Below are 22,668 nucleotides of genomic sequence, written 5' to 3' on the forward strand. Positions count from 1 at the left end.
GGACGTGCAGCCCAGATTCAGACAGAGAGGGGGCAGGAACGGGGTGGTCTGAGCAAGGTGGTCATTGCCGAAGGGGGCTGACGTTAGTTCCAGCCGCATCGCAGGGCATGTGGTCCTGGGAAGCACCATGCATTCATTTGAAGGGACCTGTATGCAGCCTTTTGTTTCAGGTTCTGTTGTTGTTGCTGTTTTCCAGCAATGGGGCCATTTGACAACCTCTGACTTTTCTTGTCATCGATTGTCATGTCAGCATCCTTCAAACCCTGAGAAGCTAATGCTCTCAAGCGGCTCCACACTCTGTACACGGATCCTCACTCACGTCTTTGTGGTACCCGATAGCTTTTAATTAATGAGAATGACCTATTAAAAAAGATGTGAGGGGGCTTCCCTGGTGGCGCAGTGGTTGAGAGTCCGCCTGTCGATGCAGGGGACACGGGTTCGTGCCCCGGTCTGGGAGGATCCCACATGCCGCGGGGCAGCTGGGCCCGTGAGCCATGGCCATTGAGCCTGCACGTCCGGAGCCTGTGCTCCGCAACGGGAGAGGCCACAACAGTGAGAGGCCCGCGTACCGCAAAAAAAAAAAAAAAAGAAAGATGTGAGGAACCCAATTGCAATAGGAACCATGAATGGAAACAGCGCGGAATCCTGGATCGAGAGCCCTTAGCAATTAGGCGAGCAGCTGAGCGCCCCCGGCCCCGCCCACAGAAGCCTTCCTCGGACAGGGAGGCCCCAGACAACAGAGGCCCGAGACACCTGGTCTCTAGCCCAGGTTCCAGAACACGCCCTTAAAGACCCCTGGGGATCTGACCAACCCCTTCCTCCTACAGACGAGGACCTGTGACGCACAGGGATGGAGCGACCCCCTCAAGGTCACACAATTAATAGGAGGCGTCAAATCCAGCTCTTCTAGTCCAGACCCGTATTCAGTTCCCAACCAGGATGTCTGAGAACCTTTGCACCTGCAGGACTGAGAATTATCTGTCTACTCACAGGGAGGGGAGGTGGGCACTGCCTGAGAAAACTGAGAGAAAAGAAGAAAAGTTCTCATCTATTTAGTGTTATTAGATATGGAGACAAATAAAACAGCAGCATCATTTACATCCGACCAATGGCTGAGCTGAAGGCAGTGGTTTAACCCCTAAGCTGGGAAGCCCTCGCTGAGGCTGGACGAGCACGGCTGGCTCTTTTTCCCAGGCCCCTCGTGGACCTCCTGCACGACCTGAACCGAGCCGTACATATAAACATCTCAATGCTTCAACTGCCTGTATTTTAAATATTCCACAATTGAATAATTTCTTACCAGCCATAGAAAGACAAAGTACTCTGTCCTAGAGCATCCGAAAATGAGGACTCTAGTACTTGAGGAAGAGTAAGAAATCTTTAATTTTTCATTTGCATGTATTTTCTTATATATTGGTCCCTGAGGCAAAGATGTAAATGGCAAAATCATAAATTCTTATGTAGTTTGATTCTCAGTTCTTCCCATCAATCTTTTTTTATTGAAGTATAGCTTTCTTACAATGTTGTGTTAATTTCTGCTGTACAGCAAAGTGATTCAGTTATACATATATATTCTTTTTCATATTCTTTTCCATTATAGGTTATTACGAGACATTGAGTGTGGTTCCCTGTGCTATACAGTAGGTCCTTGTTGGTTACCCGTTTTGTATACAGTAGTGTATATATGTTAATCCCACACTCCCAATTTATCCCTCTCCCCCATCTTTCCCCTTTGGTAACCAGGAGTTTGTTTTCTATGTCTGTGAATCTCTTTCTGTTTTGGAAATAAGTTCATTTTGTCTCTTTTTTTTAAGATTCCACATATGAGCGAGATATCATATGATATTTGTCTTTGGCTTACTTCACTTATGAGAACCGGAAAGAGTATGATAACCTCGAGGTCCATCCATGTTGCTGCAACTGGCAGTATTCCATTCTTTTTCATGGCTGAGTAATATTCCATTGTATATATGTACCACATCTCCTTTATCCATTCATCTGTCAATGGACATGTAGGTTGCTTCCATGTCCTGGCTATTGTAAATAGTGCTGAATATTGGGGTGCATGTATCTTTAATTTAAATTTATTTATTTATTTATTTATTTATTTATTTTTGGCTGTGTTGGGTCCCCGGTTCTGCACGAGGGCTTTCTCTAGTTGCGGCAAGCGGGGGCCACTCTTCATCGCGGTGCGCAGGCCTCTCACTATCATGGCCTCTTGTTGCGGAGCACAGGCCCCACATGCGCAGGCTCAGTAGTTGTGGCTCATGGGCCTAGTTGCTCCACAGCATGTGGAATCTTCCCAGACCAGGGCTTGAACCCGTGTCCCCTGCACTGGCAGGCAGACTCTTAACCACTGTGCCACCAGGGAAGCCCCGAAGGGGGGCATGTATCTTTTTGAGTTATAGTTTTTTCAGGATATTTGCCCAGGAGTGGGATTGCTGGATCATATGACAACTCTATTTTTAGTTTTTTAAGGAACCTCCATACTGCTCTCCATAGTGGCTACACACCAATTTACATTCCCACCAACAGTGTAGAAGGGTTCCCTTTTCTCCACACCCTCTTCAGCATTTATTACTTGTAGATTTTTTGATGATGGCCATTCTGACCGGTGTGAGATGACACCTCGTTGTAGTTGTGATTTGCATTTCTCTAGTGATTAGTGATGTTGAGCGTCTTTTCATGTGCCTCTTGGCCATCTGGATGTCTTCTTTGGAGAAGTGTCTATTTAGGTCTTCTGCCCGTTTTCTGATTGGGTTGTTTGTTTTTTTGATATTGAGTTCTGTGAGCTGTTTGTATCTTTTGGAGATTAATCCCTTGTCGGTTGCATCATTTGCAAATATTTTCTCCCATTCTGGGTTTGTCTTTTCAGTTCTCCCCATCAGTCTTAACTACTGTAATTCAAGGTATCAGCACTGGTGCAACTTCAGGAGCTCCACAGTATCCCTTCAGTACTGAGTGTCACAGCAGCATTGAATATCCCTGTAATATTGAGCATCCCAGCAGTGTTGAGGAGTATCACAGTAGTATTAAGCGGGACTGCAGTACTAAGTATACCTGCAGCATCAGCTGCTGCTCTGGTATTAAGTACTGCTGCAGCGTCTAGGACCTGCGCTAGCACAAAGTGGAACAATCACTTGCTAATGATGTCACAGTTGCTGCCTCCAGTGTTCAATTCGTCTGGACTAAATGCAGACCGAAACGTCCGTGTTGCTGTGCTGTTGTTAAATGTGACCTAGAGCACTCTTGTCAACTTGTAAATATCAAGACCGATAAAGTTGAAAGCAGTGTATGCAGCTGACAGCCTAAGCGCGCACGGTGTTCATTTGCAGCAGTTTCCTCCCTGGACGTGTTCTCTAAGCTGATGTAAGTAGGATGCTTAAGAGGCTTCTCTCCTGACCTGGCAGAGTTGTGCTCACGTAGCAGGTGAAAAGTCCGGTCATATTCTGACCTAGTGCCTGTCACTGACTCTCTCTGGCCTTAGCTTCTTCCTTTTCTAGGTGAAGGGGTAGATGGAATGATTGCTGGGGTCCTCTCTCCTCCAGACTCTGCTGTTCTGAGAGTGTTGTCTTAGGAGTATCCCAGCATGTGGCTCCCCAGGCCATCATGAACTGGCCACTTCAGGAACCCTTTTAACCATCCGAGATTTTTAGCTGAAATAGGAAGAGTCAAAGTGAATTTACAGAGCAGTTTAATTTGTCGATCTCACTGCCAAGGAGTACACTGGCTGTTGGGGTGATTTTATCCGACATTCTCAACATTCTCCCCCTTGCAGTCTTATAAGTGGCAGGTGTAGTAAATGCTGTTTTGCAGATGGAAAGGCGAGGGCAAGCATGTCATTGAAAGCCCGGTGCTGGTGGAACCAACCTGAAGACCAGGAGACTCATAGCAAAATCATCAGTAAAACATCAATCAATAGAAAGCAATGTATTGAACACCCACTCCTTCACTGGCACAGCGGCAGCTTAGAATAATTAATTCTATAGCACACCCTAATGCCAAGGAGGATAAAATGAACACACGTGAAAAAGTCAGTAACAATATAGTTTCAAAAAGGATGCTAAGTATCTGATGGTGCAGAGTTTTTAAAGACAGAGGACCCTGAATTCCAGACTGACCAGTGGTGACTTTATGGAAAAAGCAGAACTTGACATGGTCTGGGAGGGTCAGCGTGAGAGGAAATAGAGAAGTAGGGCTGGAAGGAAGGAGGGGAGGAAGGGGGAGAGGGAGGAGGGGGAAGCTGGTGCTGCAGGCGCTATGCTCACACCACGGCTGCTTTAGTTGAATTCTTTTGACTTTGGAAGAACAGAGAAACACAGGTTATTTCAGGTGAAAAGAAAAACGGGAGGGGGATCCTGTAAGGATTTCAAGATTTCTTTTAAAATACAAGAAACAGTCCCAGCAGCCACTTAACCAAATCTCCTGGAAAGCGGGTTTGGGGAAAGGGTGCTGGTTTCTCTATGTCTCCACCCATCCTCCCTGGTGGACTTCAGCCCTGTGGACCACGGACCCACCAGGCTGCTGCCTTCCCCTGGGGAAGTGTTCTTCTTGAGTCAAAATAAATTATACAGTGATTTTTTTGTTTTATTTGAATCTTTAAACTGCCATTCAAGGCAATAAGTATTTCATAACAGGCTACATCATTTAAAATGATAAAAGAAAAACCCATAAAGCGAGTCTCTGCCTTGCAGAAACAGAATTTTTTTAATTCTCTAAAGCCATAACGTCAAGTAAATATTTTGAAAATTTATTCATTGAATGTCTTACAATGCCTAGAACATTTATGTCACATTTAACTTAAAAATATGTACTATTCAAATCAGTCTGTCTCTCGTTTACAATACTATACAGAGAATAAAAGAACAAAATTAAGGAAATATGTCAATATGTAGTCAAAACTGAATTGGTTTTATTAATGTATATGTTGTTGAAAAGATATCAGGAGGATGTCTGGAATGCCAGCCATTTAATTGAATAATTCAGTGAATTAAGTTACTTCTGCAGTATTTTTAAATACCCTTATATATTGTAAAGACATGTAGGAATACCCCTTTAAAAGTTCAGTGGTAAAGAGGGATGTCAACTGTACACAAGACAAGAGGAGGGAGAAAATAACAGAAAGAGAGCTCAGATTTCCGGAGCTCCTTCCACAGAGTCAGAAGGTGTTTCATGTATTTTTTTATGTTTTTCATTTGCTGCTAAGAGTCTGAATTAGGTATTACTGTGCCCATCTTACAGATGGAGAAATTGAGGCTGGTAGGGATTAAATAAGCTGCCCAAGGTTGAACAGTTGTGTAATCTTGAGCAAGTTACTTAAGTATATGTTCTCAGCAGAGTCGCTTTTGTGTTTATGTAGCTCTGATGCTGTTCACAGACTCTCCGCATGTGTGATGACCTGGACCCTCTAACGTCTGCGTAGATACGGCCCAGCCTTCCAGGGCAGGTTCAAAACCCACCTCCTGCTGTGACATCCATCCTGGCCCAGGTCACTCTTCTCCCGCTCCTGTGGCCTCCCAGGGGCTCCGAGTGCTGTCCCGGGGTTGCAGGTTTCTCTGCTCCCACCCCCTCCAGCCAGACAGGGAGCCCCGGGGGAGCAGAGCAGCTCAGGCCTCCTCGGAGCCCTCGGGGCACTTGGACAGTCCTCTGTCCTCTGCATCTCCTTCCGTCAGCCCCCCTCCCTTTCCTCAAATGCCCGTCTTCCTAGGGGTCTCCACTCTTCCCCAGGAAGCCAGCCCCATCCCACTGTGCACTGATGGCCCCAAACCAGTGTTGCCAGCCAGACTTCTCTCCTGAGTCCACCCCTCTTGCTGCTGTGGGAACTGGGACCGCGCACGTTTAGCCCACCCGAGTCAGCCTGACCTTCCTGCCCCTCTACCACCAAAAATCCCAACAAGACCCGGAGCCTTCCGCACCCTCCAATCAGTGGGCGTGAGCCGGGCTCCTCCAGCCTCTTCACCACACTGCAGCCACAGGAAGGGTGTTGACAGTGCGCAAACGACGCCCTGTAGGACTCCTCCCACTGACCACCTTGTGATGGGCACCTCCGTCTCCAGGGCTGTCCCTCGCCATCCCACGGATGCAGTCACACCACTCTCTGTCTCTGTCTCTCTCTGTGTCTTTCTGTCCTGCCCCACCCGTATCGGTTCCTCTGTGAAGCTTTCCTGACCCTCCGTCCTGTCCACGAGGGTGACTCTCTCTGCTCCTGTCCTGTGAGGTGAGGGCTGCGTCTGCACTGCTCAAGGGAACGTTTCCTGAACAAAAGAATCAATCTATCCATTCAGCAGCATTTATGGCGAGCGTACCTACCACATGACGATGTCAGAGAAGCAAATGTGTCAATGGATCCTCAGTAGAGCCCAATGAGGGAGGAGCACAGCGTCTCTCCCTCTTTAGAGATCAGAAGCGAAGACGGGGGGCGCGGCGTGGGTGTCAACACCTGCTTAGTGTTACTCAGCCTTGAGATTCTCAGCAAGGAGCTCAGGATCTGCCCCTCAACATGGGAATTATAATAGCACCTGTCTCACAGGGTCATCGTAGAGTTTAATGGATCCGTATATGTAGAGATTTTAGGAAACACCAGGCACATAATAAGTGATCTGTGAGTGGTGTTGGCATTAGCCGAGCTGCCAGGAGAAGCCAGGACTCCAGGATCATGTTCACATAGGATTTCTATTATTCCAAACTAATTATTTATCCTTGACACATTGAGGCTCTCCAAGCAACACAAGAAGAAGATCACCCGTAAGGGCAGAGGCCACAAAGAACCCTCATGGGCCTCGGAAGCGACCGCGGCCTTTCTAGGCTGCACGAGCATCGTCCTCAGCGGGGAGAGGCCAGCGCCAAGACCATCTCATCCTACATCCTTGTCTCCTGTCAGCAGCTGTAACGAGAGGGCTCTGAGCAGGGCACACTCGGCCACACGTGTTTTTCAGTTCCTGAGACCCTGTCCCCTGTTTGTATTAAAATCGGAGACGTGAAAATGTCAAGCAAAAGACCATTAAAAGTAACATGGAAATTGGCCTCGAGAGCATGTAATACACAATATTTTATATATGCGTTTGCTGCAGAAACTCCGGAAACTCCGTGGCAGTAACCAATTTTCTAGAACAACCTGACACAAAAGACTAAACGTTGTTTAAATCAAGTTAACATCAAAAGGACTGTAAAAGCTACAGCAACTAGATGACCTACCAAGACACCCAAACGAGCAGAGTAGCTGCAGAACAGCAAAGCCTGGAGGCTGATTCGCAGCTTTAAGTAACTCAAGGAGGTTAAAGCCTGCGCTGTCGCGATCTTATGAGTCATCATACTGACACTGTGAAGTTTCCACCGTGTGAGAAACATATAAACGCGTTTATTGTCATCTTCGAATGCTGCGTATTATATAGGGTGATAAGGATACAGGAGAGGGTGTGTGAAGGAGTTGTCAGTACGCCGACCTGGCCTCCGGGCTCACCTCTCAGCTCGGAGGCGGGTAGGCCCGACAGGTATCACAGCTACTTACGCCGGAAGCGGCTCAGCTACAGGGATCAGCAGAGACATTCACCCCAGCGGCACCCTTGTCCTTCAGAGGTGGCTGGGTCTGAGTCTGCTGTAAGTATACAGCATGCATTCCCTTGAGGGGCTGGGCTTCCCTGCATCACAGTTCTGTGAGCTGCCTCCCAAAGCTCGGCCCCTCCCTCCCTGTCCCCTACTCAGCTTCCCGCGTGTCCAGTGAGAGGCCTTCCCATCGGTTTCTCACTCAGCAGATATTTACTGAGAACCTACTATGTCCAGTACGGTAGCCACTAGCCACGTGTGGCTATTGGACTCTTGAAACGTGACTAGTGCATCTGAGGAATTCATTTAAAAATCTCCTTTAATTTTATTAATTGGCTACACATGACTAGTGGCTACTGTATTGGGTACTGCAGCTCTAAAGATAGAACAATCCCTTAAACATGGGCCATTTTCTCTGTCTCATGAAGGAGAAAGACAGTACGTCAACCGATAATCACACTAGGATGTGATAAGAGCTTTCATTACTAATAAGTGGAGAAAACTATGGTTTGTTCATTCAACAATATTCATGGAGTAGCCGTCAAACACAAGGTTCCATTCGCTGCTGTGGGAAACAGGCGGCTGTTCCCATGGTGGAGGCCTGACGACAGTGCTGAGAAGCAGAACGGAGGCGTGCAACACCGACCATGGATTCCAAGCCCTAAGTGAAGCTTGGACCCTCCTGCGCAGGTGAAGGGCCAGCCATGGCGCCTGCCAAGTTCTCTACCTGGGGTTTCATGTTGGCACCAGATTCCCAATTTTTCCTAAGACTCTGCCATTTGTTCTGTCATGCTAGGGACATTCCAGAACTGTGGGGGGTTGTTGGATTTTTAGAAAGACTCGTGTGCGTCGATAGACATGAGCCTGGATGAATCTGAAGGAGGTTGCAGCTGGAAAGCAGTCTGGCTTTTCCAGCACTTGGACCCGCGGCACCTGCTAGGTGGGAGAAGAGCAACACCCGCTCTTCCTCAGCTGTGCAAATTCTGTCCCGCTGGCCACCCCATCAGCAGATGTGAGGTCCACACATGGCTTTGGGAGGCTCCACACTCCCCAACACAGGTCCCAGAGTCACTTCCCAAGGCTTCACTTTGAAACATTCCAAACCACTGGGTTTCATAGACCGGAAAGCGTCTGTCTATGGGAGTGGGTTCTTCATCCGGGAGCTGTTTGGCACACGTAAAGTGAAGTCTGTCCTGTGGGCTTGAATTCGGTTGTCGTGTTTAAGGTAGATACCAGGAACTCACAGTCAGCGTCAGTGGGTCAAATAGAGACGGGACAAAATGAATCTGTTTGTAGGAAGAGCGCAATTTTAGTTCCAGTTTACATTAGTAGCTGTAGAAAAAAGCGTGAGCATCAAACCATGGGAACTGGCAGAAGACGCTGGAAGCTTGAGGCCAGCTAATTCCAGAAAGTTGGAAAAAATGAATCCAAATGGTTTACAAAATGTAGGATAAGGAAGTAAAACCAATTCAGGTAACGATAGAAGGGCAGTCTCCATTCTCCTACTCTGAATTTTGCAACCCTACCGTGTAAGGTCTGAGCTCCCGTTAGCATCTTGCGATGTGGGGCTGCTGAGAGGGGACAGAATCAACAAGAAGCCCACCGCAGTGCTGGGTTTACGCCATCCACAGACATTCCATTGCCAAGTGGAGGTGGGGCCGTTTTGAGTAACATGACTGAATAGCACAAGGTCAACTGTTTTCCCATCATTTCCCAGCATCTGAATGAATCTGATAGTGAAAGCAGGCCTGTCTGTCTCCGTGAACACCTGGTGTGCAGGTAGCGTTGATGCCGAGCAGACACATCCAACAACTTGTTGATGAACTAAGACAAGAGAGAAGAGTTTGGGGAAGGTAACAATAGTCCTCATGAGCTGCCGGTTCACAGACAGAGCCCGAAGAAGAAGAATACTTATCGTTACACTTACTAATTTATTCGGATAAACGCAGAGTGAATACACTAACAAGTCCACAGATCCAGGACCACGTCTCGAGAAGATTCGCTGGAATGGAAGTTGGACTTGACCCGTCGTCATGGATGGAGGCAGGGAGGGGCTATGGAATGTTTGGCTGAGATCGTTGACTCAGATTCTCCCCAAATCCATGTAAATGTTCACATAAAAGAAATCTCAGATACCTGTTTATTTCCTATGAGAAACACTCTCTAGACCAAAATTTGTTTCCTTCAGTTTTTTCTGATTATAATAAGCATTATCTGTTTTGATTATTGTATTTTTACAATATGAGAACAGTCAAAAGGCAGAAAACTAATCACTCTGTGTTTCACGGGTGGGAGCTCTGCCTGCTTCCCCCCCGACCCTATCTCGTCTCTCATGCTCTCAATCTGTCCTCACTGCACCTGCTGTCAGCTTCCCAACATGCAACTGTGATCGCATCATCGATTGCGTGAAGGAACTCAAATAACTCCCATCATTAGCCTACAAGGATGGTCTGACCCCGAAGAGCTCTCAGGGCTTCGTACCATCCTCACACCTCCTCCCAGACATCTGAGGCCTGTCTCCAGCGTAGCCTCTTCCTGGGGACGCCCCAGCTCCCTTCGCTGGCTGCCCCTCTATTTTATGATGTAGTGCCCTCTCTATACTTTTACCATAGTGTCTGTCACACGCTCTATTCACTCAACAACTATTGGATGAGTGCCCATGACTCCCCGGGCATTTGGTCCACGGTGGTAAACAGTGGCCAGAGGTTCTAAAGCAGAATTACTGCCATGTCTGAGTCCCTACTGGGCCATAAGTGACTTGAAGGGTGGATCTGTGCCTTTCACCTCTGAGTCTCCTGCACAGCACGGGGCCCAGCAAAGAGGAGGCTCCCAAAATAAATACACACTGGGTGGGTTCATGACTGAATGAACATTTTGCCATTCCTAGGTCCCAAAGTGAGCCAGCCATAGTCTGCAGGAATCCCCTATCGAAGTGTTCACTTAGTGATGAAGATCACACATCTCATTTTAGACACACAGAACAATTGCCAACAGCATTTTCCCGGATGTCTTTTCTCCCCATTCCTTGCAGTATATATACATATAGAGTTTCCAGGAAGAAAAAGACTCCAATTAGCAACAATGCTTTGGAAAATTGCCCCTTTTCAAGGAAAGGTTATGAGCTCTTGCTGTAAGGGTCTCACCCAAGCTTGGGCCAGTTTTAGCGAGATTAGCGCTGACTGCCAAATACACCAAGTCTGCTCTCTGTGACGCCAGGGCAGGACTGACACCTTCTACGGAGCCTGCACCTTGCTCCCATCAAAGGCATGGACGGTCCACCTCCTTTGAGTGGTCATTCTGTCTACAGATATAATTTTATCTAGAGAATGTACAAAAATCCAAATATATCCAAAGCTTTTTTGCAACTTCTATATTTTCATATTTCACAAAAATGCATATATGTTAATATAGTATGAATGAACTAATTCTTTTTTTTAAATGTGCGTTGCACACCATGTGCGTTCGGTAAGATGTTTAGTGAACTTGTGCTGTCGATTACATGATGTTGCTGTGCACGTGCTTCCTAAACCATCCCCGGGGGTGCTGTAAGATCCCTGTGTGATCACGTGGACGGCAGTGATAAGGGACGAGGAGAGGAGAGAAAAGTTTAGCAGCCCCAGACACCAGCCAGCTGTGTCTCTGTGGAATGTCGCTCTGTGCACAGGTGCCGGCGCACTCGTGGGAGTCCGTGTGCTCACATCCTTTCTGCGTTCGTGCCGAACCTCTGCCTCTTCATCCGGGGCTCCGTCGCCCTGATCCTCAAAGGCAGTAACTCAGATCTTCTCTCTCTTTTCTAACAGCGTGTATGGCTGCCCCTTGGCTAAAAAAAGAAAAACACAAGACAAACAGCCCCAAGAACCGGCTCCCAAGCGAAAACCGTTTGCGGTGAAAGCGGACAGCTCGTCGGTGGATGAGTGTTACGACAGCGACGGCACGGAGGATGGGGACGAGAAGGACGAGGCCGAGGAGGAGGACGGCTCAGACGAGGACGACGAGCCGCGGGACGACGACGACGACGACGACGAGGGGGGCCGGGACGAGGACATCGAGGACGAGGATGAGGACGGCGAGGACGGCGAGGACGACGACGACGACGACGACGAGGAGGACGACGAGGAGGACGACGACGACGAGGACGACGACGAGGAGAACGGTAATCTGCAGCGCGGTGGCGGGGACCGAGCGGTGGGCGGGGCCGCTTCCGGGAGGATGGTCCGGGCCGGCGGCCGTGGCGCATGCGTGCTTGATGCCCACGGGATTAGGCGGCCGGGGCAGCGCTGGGAGGCGCGGCTGTGCGAGTGTCTTTCCCTTTCCTTTTAGAGAAATTCTTTAAATCATCCGTCAGACATTAGATGTTGCTTCGGTCACGTTGTCACTCAGACTGGTCATCCCCAGAGTCTGCTGAAATATCTGTGGTGTGCACGTCTGCTTAGCTTGGCAACTTTTACCCAAAGAGTTCAGTTTGCCTGTTCTCGGAGGCTCCACCCGAGAGACCCCCGTCATGAGCCGCTCCGGTGGCTGTGGTGTTGGCACGGGCAGCCCACGTGCCTCCCGGGAGCCGGAAGCCTGTGTGAGCCCTGCTGCAGGAGCTGCTGAAGTAGGTCTGTCCGTCAGTAGCCAAGGCTTTCCTTTAGGGGCCGTCAGGTATGGGTCCGAGGAGGAAGCCGGCTGTAAGGAAGCAATGAATCAACCCGTCATCTGCTTCCATGCTCAAGAGCTGTGTTTTCCGATCCGGGGAGACAGACACATGAAGGGCACGTTGCGCAGGGTAGTGGCATCTTTGGGCAAAAATTTCAGGTGGTTGTGTGTTTACATCCAGCTTACTGTTAGTGCCAGACTCAGAAATAGGACTTCAAAGCCAGTCCCTTCACAGGAGTCCTTTCTTTTCTAGAAGGACGTGGGAGGTCGCTGAAGAGCCTAGTTCTAGGCTTCTCTGGTGTAGAGCTTGCCCCAGAGAAATGGCAAAGCAGGTTGAAAAAGTGGAGGGAATATTTTTCCCTTACACTTCTTCCTTGGTCTCAAAGCTCTCCAAGAATCTGAATTCTGAGAAAGGCTAATTCCTCAACACAAAGGACAATGGTTTCAGCCGATGGAGAGAGAGTTTTTAGATTAGGCGGGTGTGAATTGGTTGTTGCTAATCCCGTGGAGTGGGCATGAATCAACTTTCCTCCTTCAGGGGTTACACTAGTTTGTTCCAGGAAACCTGGCTTTTATGAAAGAATACTCGATTGTTACTGTAGTTTAGGGTCCTTATGAAAACAACTGACTGCTTAACTTACATGGATAATACAAACGTATCTGTATATAAATGCATACACACGCACGCACGCACACACACATGCATAAACTTCATGCATTAAAATCTGGTCTCCCCAGGTTACTTTTCTTGTCTTGTTATTATAGGCCGTGGCGCGGAGACAGCCTAAGGAGTAGCAATAGCACACACCCACAGACATACCGTTCGCTCTGCTAAGCAGACCGTGGTGTCATTAATGAGACGATGGCTCTTTCATGCTGAGTATTAAAAACAGCAGCTCTGGGTAATAAAATATGTGGAAAGTTGGAGAATCGACCAATTTGGCAAATTGTTTCTGGACCCTGTATTTCATGTGCGTAGCTCTGGGTGAGATCGTTCGTTGTTGAGGCTGACTCATGATTCGTACCTTAACCATGGCTTCTTATGAAGATAGTATAAAATACTGATCCTTCATATTCTCGTTCTATGTTTAGAGAGCGGCAGACATTAATATTTGAAGTTATGGATGTTTGTGGGGGAATTAGGGTCGGAGATATTTGCACATATGCATCATTTAACCAAGTGCCTTAACCAGAGTCTAGGCTCTGCTCTCCATTTGCTAGAATTAAACTTTCCATTTCCATGGACGCTGAGCCTGCGCATCCGGAGCCTGTGCTCCGCAAAGGGAGAGGCCACAACAGGGAGAGACCCACATACCGTAAAAAAAAAAAAAAAAAGTGAGAAAGCAAACCAAAGATAAAGACATTTTTCTAGGAAAATTCATGCAAGTGGGCATAATCAAGGGGGCATGATAGAGCCATGAAACAATTGCATAATTATAACATCGGCCCCAGAATGTCTGACTATGTGACCCACCCTGCCTGGTGACCAGCACTCAGTGTTCTGCAAACATGAAGCCCAAGTCGGAGGCATGTAAGGAAGTTGGGTCCAGAAAGAAAGTGCCCAGTAGGAGGATGAATGATCAACCCTTGGTCCCTGGTGGCAGAATTCATATTCAGCTCTGGATTCTCCAGCTAAGCACCTTCTAGAATCATCTATTCTGTGAACTTTAAAGGAATCAACTAAAACTACTAAAGAGAGGTTCCGCCGTGGTGGCCATTTATGGATCATCAGGCTACCTCTTCTGCTGCAAGGCAAATATGTCCATTTTACCAAATACTTGGGCAGTAAGGTGTAATAAGCTACTCCCTCGTAGACAGCCTCTCATCAAGCCCTAAGTCCCAAGGAGTCGTTGGATCAAAGGTAGCCCATGTGATGGACCCTGAACTGTGGCTCTGATCGCTCTAAGTTCTGTGCAGGAAGGCCCAAAGCCTTGCTTGATTTCCAAGTCAAACAAAAGCATCCCCCCTAAGCAGAAACCATTTCCGAGGCCTGATTCCCGGAGAAGGTTTCACCGAGTTCTTCTGTTACAGGGAGAAATCTCCCCTGGAGGAGCCCACGGACAGGTGTTCCAAGACCCCATGTAGCCAATATCACACAAAGATATGCCAGGTGGCTTATCCAGTGGGTTATTTCATAACCCCCAGGGTCAGGAATCTTCAGGAAGGTTCTAGATCAAGGAGACACATCTGCTGATGAAGTGCTCATTTTACATGATCAAACTCCTGGCTGTGTGTGACTTACGACAATCAGGCTTCGATTATCCATCCATCTCCCATGTTCACGTCCTCCCAAATGCGTTTTATTTTACCTGACGGCTACGTTTAGTGCCAAAATCACTATCAGTCTGTGTGAGTGTCTGCCCCATAGCCGTGTCTGTAACATGAGAAACCCCACGTTGTATGTCTTTGTCCCCTCCTTGTATTGGCAGAAACTGTTTCTGAAAAACTGGGGAAGGTACTTTCTGTGTCTGGTGACCAGAGTTCTGGGTCAGCATCTCGAAGTCGGTCTTGCGTGTCCCTTGTTGACACTCTCGGCGGTTGTCGCGTTGCTGAGCCAGCAGCAGATCCTCTCCAAGGGGGACTGTGCCTCTTTCTTAGTAAACTGAAGCACAGACGGTGACTGACAGTTAACAGAGTGAGAAGCGAGGCAGGCAGGACTCGGAGCGCGGAGGCATCTCGGGCGCCGAGGGCCGGCTCATAGGGCCTGTCACCGCAGCTGATGGCCACCCGGGGAAACCAGGGCAGCAGATGGAGTCGCACGGACGAAGCTTAAGCTGCCCTCAGCCTCCCTAGTCGCTATAAAGTCTCAGACTACTTCTACCATCCTCCACCTCTGTTATAAACTGGAATGTGAAGTTTATTGAGAGGTCTTGTTACAGAGAAAACAAATGCTTATAAACCACCAAATTATTACACAGGAGCCCACGGAGTACAGAAGGACTATTATTGATAACTTGCAAATTAGGTGTTTATTCCAATTCCAAGAGTCCTCTGGCGTTGTAGTTACACGTGAACCAAAATATTACTAATAATGTACATTTCCAGTCAGTATAGTCATGTACACACTGTGTTTGATCTTCACGGTGATTGTGTAAGACACGGCAGGGTAGAAATTACTTCACTCTCATTGTGCTAATTAGAAACTGAGGCTCAGAAAGATAAGGTTATTTTCAGCAGGTGACAGATATATGGTCGAGCTCTGTCGGTGGTTTCTCTTACCTCAGAGCTCATGTTCTCTTTATCACTCTCTGCTCATCTGAAGAACAGGAATTGCTATCTGAGTAACTCATTTCAGATTACATTAAATGCATCACTAATTAATCAGAATTATATTTTGTCCAGTTGACCTATCATAGGCTGGTCTTTTGCATGAAGAATTTTATTTTCAAGATGCATGTGATGGTCTAAGGTGTAATTATGAGCTTAAAGTTCCCTCGTTATCCTAAAGTTGAGAAAGTTATTATTCAGGGGTCATAGCTTTTTCTAATAGCAGATTTTTTTACATGGTATATAGGAAGTACCTTTTCAGAGTCTTATAATTTGAGAAATATAGATTCAATGGTTATTTAATGCCTAGTAAGTTACACTTATTTTCATACTACAGCCCACTAAAAAGAATACATCTTTAAATAATAGATAGACTCACATATGTGTGTATAAAGTAAGTGTATGTATTTAAATCTCCTTATGAGTATATATTGTATCTGCCCACTGACAGGAAAGAAAATTCTGTGAGGAAGAGCATAGCAATTTGCTGTCCAGATGACAGAAATGTTCATGTCCACTGCCTTTATTAACACATAACTGTTTCTTTTTTGTGTGATTTGCTCTGGTTATAACTTTATTTTTTTTTAATGTTCATTGGAGTATAGTCGATTTACAATGTTGTGTTAGTTTCAGGTGTACAGCAAAGTGAGTCAGTTATACATATACATATATCCACTCTTTTTAAAATTCTTTTCCCATATAGGCCATTGCAGAGTATTGAGTAGAATTCCCCGTGCTCTACAGCAGGTCCTTATTAGTCATTTATTTTATATATAGTAGTGTGTATATGTCCATCCCAATCTCCCAGTTTATCCCCCCTTACCCCCAGTAACCATAAGTTTGCATAACTGTTTATTAATATATTCTGTTTCTGAAATACATTTGTAAATAAGTAAGGTCCTTTCTTTGCTTACTCTTTATTGAATCTTGGGACTTTCTGGACAATTCAACTTTGAAGACAATTGACTTGGCCATTGGGTTAAATTAGGTAGAAATGCAAACACCTTCCTTTTCTAGAGGTTTTCTGGCTTCATGCTGTTCTGTGTGTGAATTAGCCACAGATGTGTGGTGGCCTCCTTGGAAGGTCACATCTAAGAAGGAACTGGGGGGTTTGAAGGGCAATGTGAATACTTACGTTGAGAATGTACAGTGTACGGCAAAGCTGCTCTGGGCAGGGTTTAGTGAGCTGACCAGAGGCTGAGTGGCCTGTGAGACGTGGAGCCCAGCAGACTCTGGTCAGGTCACTGCAGCTCGCCTCTCCTCCCATCCGTGGATACCTTCACAATGGTGTGGTCAGTGCCTGTCACATTCTGACTATGGGCTCTGTTTGCACTGCCTCCCCAGCGAGCAAATCCATACGTAATCCAGCTTCTCTGCAGAAACTCACCTGTCTTTGAAGGGAACTCAAGACAAAACCCTCCCTCACAGACACAACTCTTGTTTTAATTACCACGTTTCCAGGGTGTTTTTTATTCCACACAGGATGATGCCCTGGGTGCCATGTTATTAAAGCATCATGACAACTTGCAAGCAATGGGCTTGAACTTCCATAAGCCAGGACAGAATGAGGAGGGTGAGGGTCTCTCACTGTGGCCTCCTAGCTCCCCAGACTCCCTTTCGATGAGGCACTCGCACTGATCAGCCAGTTACCTCTTACCTCATTCTCAGGAAACGGCCCTGATGCAGGAAGCAAGTTGAGATACGGACAGACTGTGCATCAAAATTAGCCCCCCAGCTTTCTCCTGCAGTCAGCAGAAAACGCAGTGAGTTCTGTGACCAGCGGAGAAACCAAGGTGTGTTTAGTAGGCAAGGTCTCAACTGTGCACCGTCGGGAGAAAGAATATGATGACTTTTTATCATCCTAAAAATTAATCTCTCCCTCCATCCATGAAAGCGTTATTTTAGGCAGTTTGGTAGGCGAATACATTGAGTGGATGCTTCTGCTACTCAGAAATGAGTAAAGGCAGAACGAGGCGTTTCTAGGTATCAGTTTATGATAAAAATTAAACTTTCTTCTTGCAAACTAATTTTGCGTAATTAGAAAATATAATTATATGTTATGTTTCGTAAATTTTCAGACTCTTCAATACAAACCAGAAAACTTGCTAACGAGGTGACTTCATGTACATTTGAGACGCAAGCAACGTGCATAAAGTACGGGGAAGAGTCTCTTTTCACATAATCATAAGGAATAGATGTAAGAGAGTAGATCTAACACATTTTTATTCAATTTTTTTTTTTTTATTTAAAAGCTTCTAATGACATCACATATACTTAACAGATAGGGCACAAGTCGAGAGGCACAGGTCACACGACTGAGCACCGGGCCTGGTTGACCACCTCCCTGCTCAGGCCCGGCCTCTGGAGTTCATGCCTATCAATGCCATTTTGATTGTGCAGTAAGATGAAAATTGTCATCACAACCATTACAGTGACAGAGAAATGCACACTGTGTCTCAAATAGCAAGGCAATGGAGCAAATTATAACACAGTGTGGCAACGCACAAGCAGGCAACCACTACGGTAACAGGACTTTGTCCAGTAAATGCTCTTTATTCCATTTGTTTTTAAGGTCCACTTGAAGGGATGACCAGCTTATTTCTTTGTGTTAATTTGATTTCTTTTTTTTTTTTTTTTTTGCGGTACGTGGGCCTCTCACTGTTGCGGCCTCTCCCGTTGCGGAGCACAGGCCCCGGACGCGCAGGCTCAGCGGCCATGGCTCACGGGCCCAGCCGCTCCGCGGCATGTGGGATCTTCCCGGACCGGGGCACAAACCCGTGTCCCCTGCATCAGCAGGCGGACTCTCAACCACTGTGCCACCAGGGAAGCCCCTTAATTTGATTTTTATTCCAAATGCTAGCGTGGCAGAGGGTGGGATAAAGGTGGGAAGGCATGTCTCGTAGCCCTGCTTCCCTCACTCTCCCTGGATTTCAGTTTGGCATCCAGAGATTAGGATGACAACTCTTGCCTTTCGCTCACCTCACTGCTTGGTTACTAAGCTTTAAAGCAGGTGTGGTCCAGAGAGATGCTGGGGAGAGGCGAGCCATCCAGAGCTGCAAAGTGGCAACCGTAACTCAGGTGGTTTTTGCACGGTTCTCCTCTCTCAGGCACAAACTCAAGCTTGTCTGTAATTCATGGAACCCAAGGTCCATGGCGATACCAAGCAAATATATTATGTACATCAAAGCTGCGTTAATTTAAAAGACTCAGGGCCTGGTGAAAGCTCACTTCAAAACAACGGAATGTGTTTTCTGTGTACACAGAAGTGCACTGGGTTCCACGGGGACACAAAAGCTAAACAGATACCACGCTTTGCCAAAAAGAAACACACATAATAGAGCACGAACGAGGAGTGTGTACATGAAAACACATACGCAATCGTGCCTCACAAAGGGCAGAATTAGAAGCCATAAGCCGAGATGGAGGCTTTAAAGGTTTGAGTTGAAAACAAGAACAAAAGTTTTCAGATTTGAAGATTGTTGAGCTTTAGATTAGGTTACCAAAGAACGTGGTAGTGTTTCTGAAAGGCCTTTTCTGTCTGATGGGGATTGAATACGGTCGAAGAGAAGAACGGGGGCCCCGCGCCTCCCAACTTCCTCCCAATCAAACATACTCATTGGAATGACCACATCACACCAGTATGTAAAACAGGAGGACCAAAGTTTGCGCAGACTCATTTCTACTCCCTGGTTTACAGCAACAGCAGTAGCAAAAGCAACCTTGTTCTGCTGGGCCAGGGATGTTCAAGGTCGTCCAGTTCATTTGGAAAGTCTCCGAGCTGTGTGTGCGTGCACGCGCATGTGTGCGTGTGTGATTAGAGAGAGAGAGACAGAGAGAGAGAGAGAGAGAGGGATGCAGTTGGTTAGTGTGTTTCAGTCCGTCTCAGTCTGAAAACTACTGATTTCAAATAGCTCTTGTCTGGATTGGGGGGTATGACTATCCTATTTCTTAGTCTCCAAACTTAGATAAACCACATACCTAAAATGTCATCAAGTAGAAAGGTCCTCAAAACTTAGTGAACAAATAAAACTTTATTCACTCGCATTCCGTTAATTAAGATCCCTAATGAATAAAAACTTCAAGAAGCATAACTTACACGTTCTACATTAAAAATTATTATGCAACTTGGATCCCTTGTGAAAACCATTATTTTTTCCTTCAGTTTATCTCATTTAGCTCAAAGGACATTTTTACATCATGTTTCAGCTTATGAAATGGACAACTTCTAGAATCAAGAAGCCAACAGTTGGGCTTCCCTGGTGGCACAGTGGTTGAGAGTCCGCCTGCCGATGCAGGGGACACGGGTTCGTGCCCCGGTCCGGGAGGATCCCACAATGCCGCGGAGCGGCTGGGCCCGTGAGCCACGGCCGCTGAGCCTGCGCGTCCGGAGCCTGTGCTCCGCAACGGGAGAGGCCACAACAGTGAGAGGCCCGCGTACTGCAAAAATAAATAAATAAATAAAACAAAGAAGCCAACAATCCTCTTCTGAGCTGTTGTAGTGACGTTAGCCTGTGCTTTGGATGCCGTCGAGCTGGCAGAATTCTGCCCGGGCCCCCATGCCTCGCTCTGGGCCCGGGAAGCTGACTGTACACGCGTGAGGTCTGACTCGGGGCGTGAAAGGGGATGCATGGCCGTGACCTTCAGCTGTGCTGACAGGGCAGGTGACAGGAAGGGTTGGACTAGAGATGCACAGGGGCTGCGTGCGGACACGGGCCACCCTCCTCCACCACAAGCCCAGACAGCGGGCTTTCCCCTGGAGACGATGCAACAGATGTGCTGGGACCACCTTCTGTGCTTGCGGCATCCTTCCTGCACTGCAGACGCAGCTCTCGGGAGTCGGGTCGGGACCAGACTGTCACCTTCCAAGCCAGGCACCGCCGTGGGGCCCCAGACGCCACAAAGCTGTTCCTCGACCGCACAGTGATCTGGTGGGGGGTGGTTTATATCAAATCTGTGTTACTTAAGTCCACATATAAATTACATATATATATATATTTATAAAAGTCAAAATCAGAGCTCAGCTCCCACTGAATTTCCATGTGCTGGCCCTGCGTGGGCCAACATGGTAGCCCCTGGCCACACGGGGTTGTTTAAATATATATTTGTTGAGTTTGAATTTAACTTAAATTAATTAAAATCACATAGTGTTGAAACTCCACACCCTCAGGCCCAGCAGCCTTTGCACTGCAGCCCCTCCTCCCGGCATGTGGTCCCCTCATCTCTCAGGTCTCTGCCCAGAGGCCACCTTCTTGGCAAGCCTGGCCCAGCTGCACCTGAAGTGACCCCTGTCCTGACCGCCTGGCCCCTCACAGCACTGGCCACCAGCTGACATCACTGATTACAGCTATTTGCCGTGTGTTTCTCTTCCGGCCCCTAGGCGGTGGCGTCCCCGCCTCCTGGGCTCATCCTTCTGGTCCGAACAGCGGTGAAGTGAATAAAGAAGCTGCATTTGTTCGTGTCCCACAGGCCTGTCAGAAGTGGCCTAAGCAACACTGTGGCCATTAGAACGTCTGTCCGTGATCTGGTAAAGACTTGTCCTATGTCGTCCTCTCTGAAGTTTTGGCATCTTGAAGCTGGAGGAAGATATCTCGAAAAGCCGATACTTGACCCAGTAAATGCCGACGGATGGAGCTCCTCAGGCCTACGTCCCCAGGCCTCCGTGTACCGCGTGAGAGCCACGCGGCCGCAGTGAATCGGCCGCCCCTTCCCCGGCCCCGGCCTGCCCCCGAGGGTTGCTCTGCCTCAGACGCAGGACGTGATGCGCGGGTCTCTCCCACGTGGCTCATCTCGGGCTAAGGAAGGCTTTCAGGCCAGGCCGGGAGCTGAGATCGGGAACACGTTAGAAGCGCACGGCTCAGAGGGGAGCCGGCGGGTTCCTGAAGCGACCCTGTGCTGGGGCGCATCCTTCCCGGGCCCGGGGACAGCAGGGGCTGGAGGGGACCCTGTGTCCTGCTGCACGGGATCAGCTGATTTACACAGACAGGAGCAAATCCCTGCCTAGTAAGCCCGCTCCTCTGGGGAGAGGTAGGTCCAGCCGCTCCAAGTGCGGGCAGGCGTGGGGATGAGGCCGCAGCCTGGAAACAGGCACAGCTCAGAAAAAAGGTCTGGGGACTGCATACACTTCACCCACATCATCTCCCCCCACGACGCGCACCGTTGAGAGCAAAGCAACTACCTCTAATCACCCAGAAACCACTGTTAAAACTGTGAAAATAGAGGGGGGTAGTCTGAAATTCCCCGCCAAAGTGAAAACAAGACAAACAACAACACTGTTAAGTAAGTTGGAACTAGCAAATGTGACAGGTAAGTCTAGAGAGGTGACAAACCTTGAATCTTCCAGCCAGGTCACCCATCTGTTCCACCCTCACCTTCGAGATTCCCCTCTCGTCCACACTGAACCTGGGGGGTTAGTGTGAAGGGGTCCTGGGGGTCTCCAGCTCCGCTCCCCGCTGCTCAGATGGCGACAGGGAGCTTGAGGAGGAAGGGCTGCCAGGGCCCCGGTGCTGGCCACGGGAGAAGGGCTGTGACCAGGATTCACCCCCTCAGGCGGCCGAGGCTGGCGCCCCCCCGGCAGAAGCTGTAGTGCGAGCAGTGCCTGGGCAAGTGGGACGGCCCCTCCTACCACAGAGGGAAAGGGTCCACAACGTGTCAAAGAGGGTCGGGGGTATTTGCAGAATTTGCTCCGTCTGGTCTTGGGGACAGGGCTGCAGGAGTTACGTGTCTTCAGAGGGTCCAAGTCCATGGATCACTGAGGGGGTCGGTCTGTCCTCTGGTCCTTCCCTCCCCCGTCTCTGCACAACCTCATGCCTGGGTGTCCCTGACCCTCCCACCTTCCTACCCACTCGGTCCCCTCACGCTGCCCAGGACGCTGGTCCTATGAACCCAGTCCAAGATGTTCCTAATTTCCAAACCTTTTCTCCGCATCAGAATGGACTTCAACTCCGCCATTCAGGACCCTCGTAGGTGACAGGCCAACGAAGCTGGCAATTCCGGCAGACATTTCAACACCTGGTGCTATAACGAGCCCTCAAGCCTCAGCAAACCAGCGCAGAGGAGGGAGGCTCCAAACAGCAACAGCAGCTCCAAGTGGCTGTCAGGCAGCAACCGTGGTGGGTGCAGAGCTGGACGCCCGGCTGGGGCTGGTCTAGAACGGGCCGTGGCGGCGAGGACGGGCAGGTCTGGCTGCTGCGGAAGGAGGCCGTGCTGGCCCAGCATCCTGGG

The 22,668-nt window shown here is 48.3% G+C and overlaps 1 protein-coding gene across 3 annotated transcripts in view; it reads left to right on the forward strand.

Moving 5' to 3' along the window:
• The window catches only part of MYT1L (myelin transcription factor 1 like), a 135,186-nt gene that overhangs the window by 13,792 nt on the left and 98,726 nt on the right, over positions 1 to 22,668 (forward strand). For all 3 annotated transcript variants that reach the window (XM_019942539.2, XM_019942540.2, XM_019942541.2), the window contains exon 4: positions 11,343 to 11,695. In XM_019942539.2, the coding sequence (XP_019798098.2) occupies positions 11,343 to 11,695 (353 nt within the window). The remainder of the gene's footprint in view (positions 1 to 11,342; positions 11,696 to 22,668) is intronic.

The sequence above is a fragment of the Tursiops truncatus genome, chromosome 14, assembly GCF_011762595.2.
Source record: "Tursiops truncatus isolate mTurTru1 chromosome 14, mTurTru1.mat.Y, whole genome shotgun sequence".
Classification (NCBI taxonomy): domain Eukaryota; kingdom Metazoa; phylum Chordata; class Mammalia; order Artiodactyla; family Delphinidae; genus Tursiops; species Tursiops truncatus.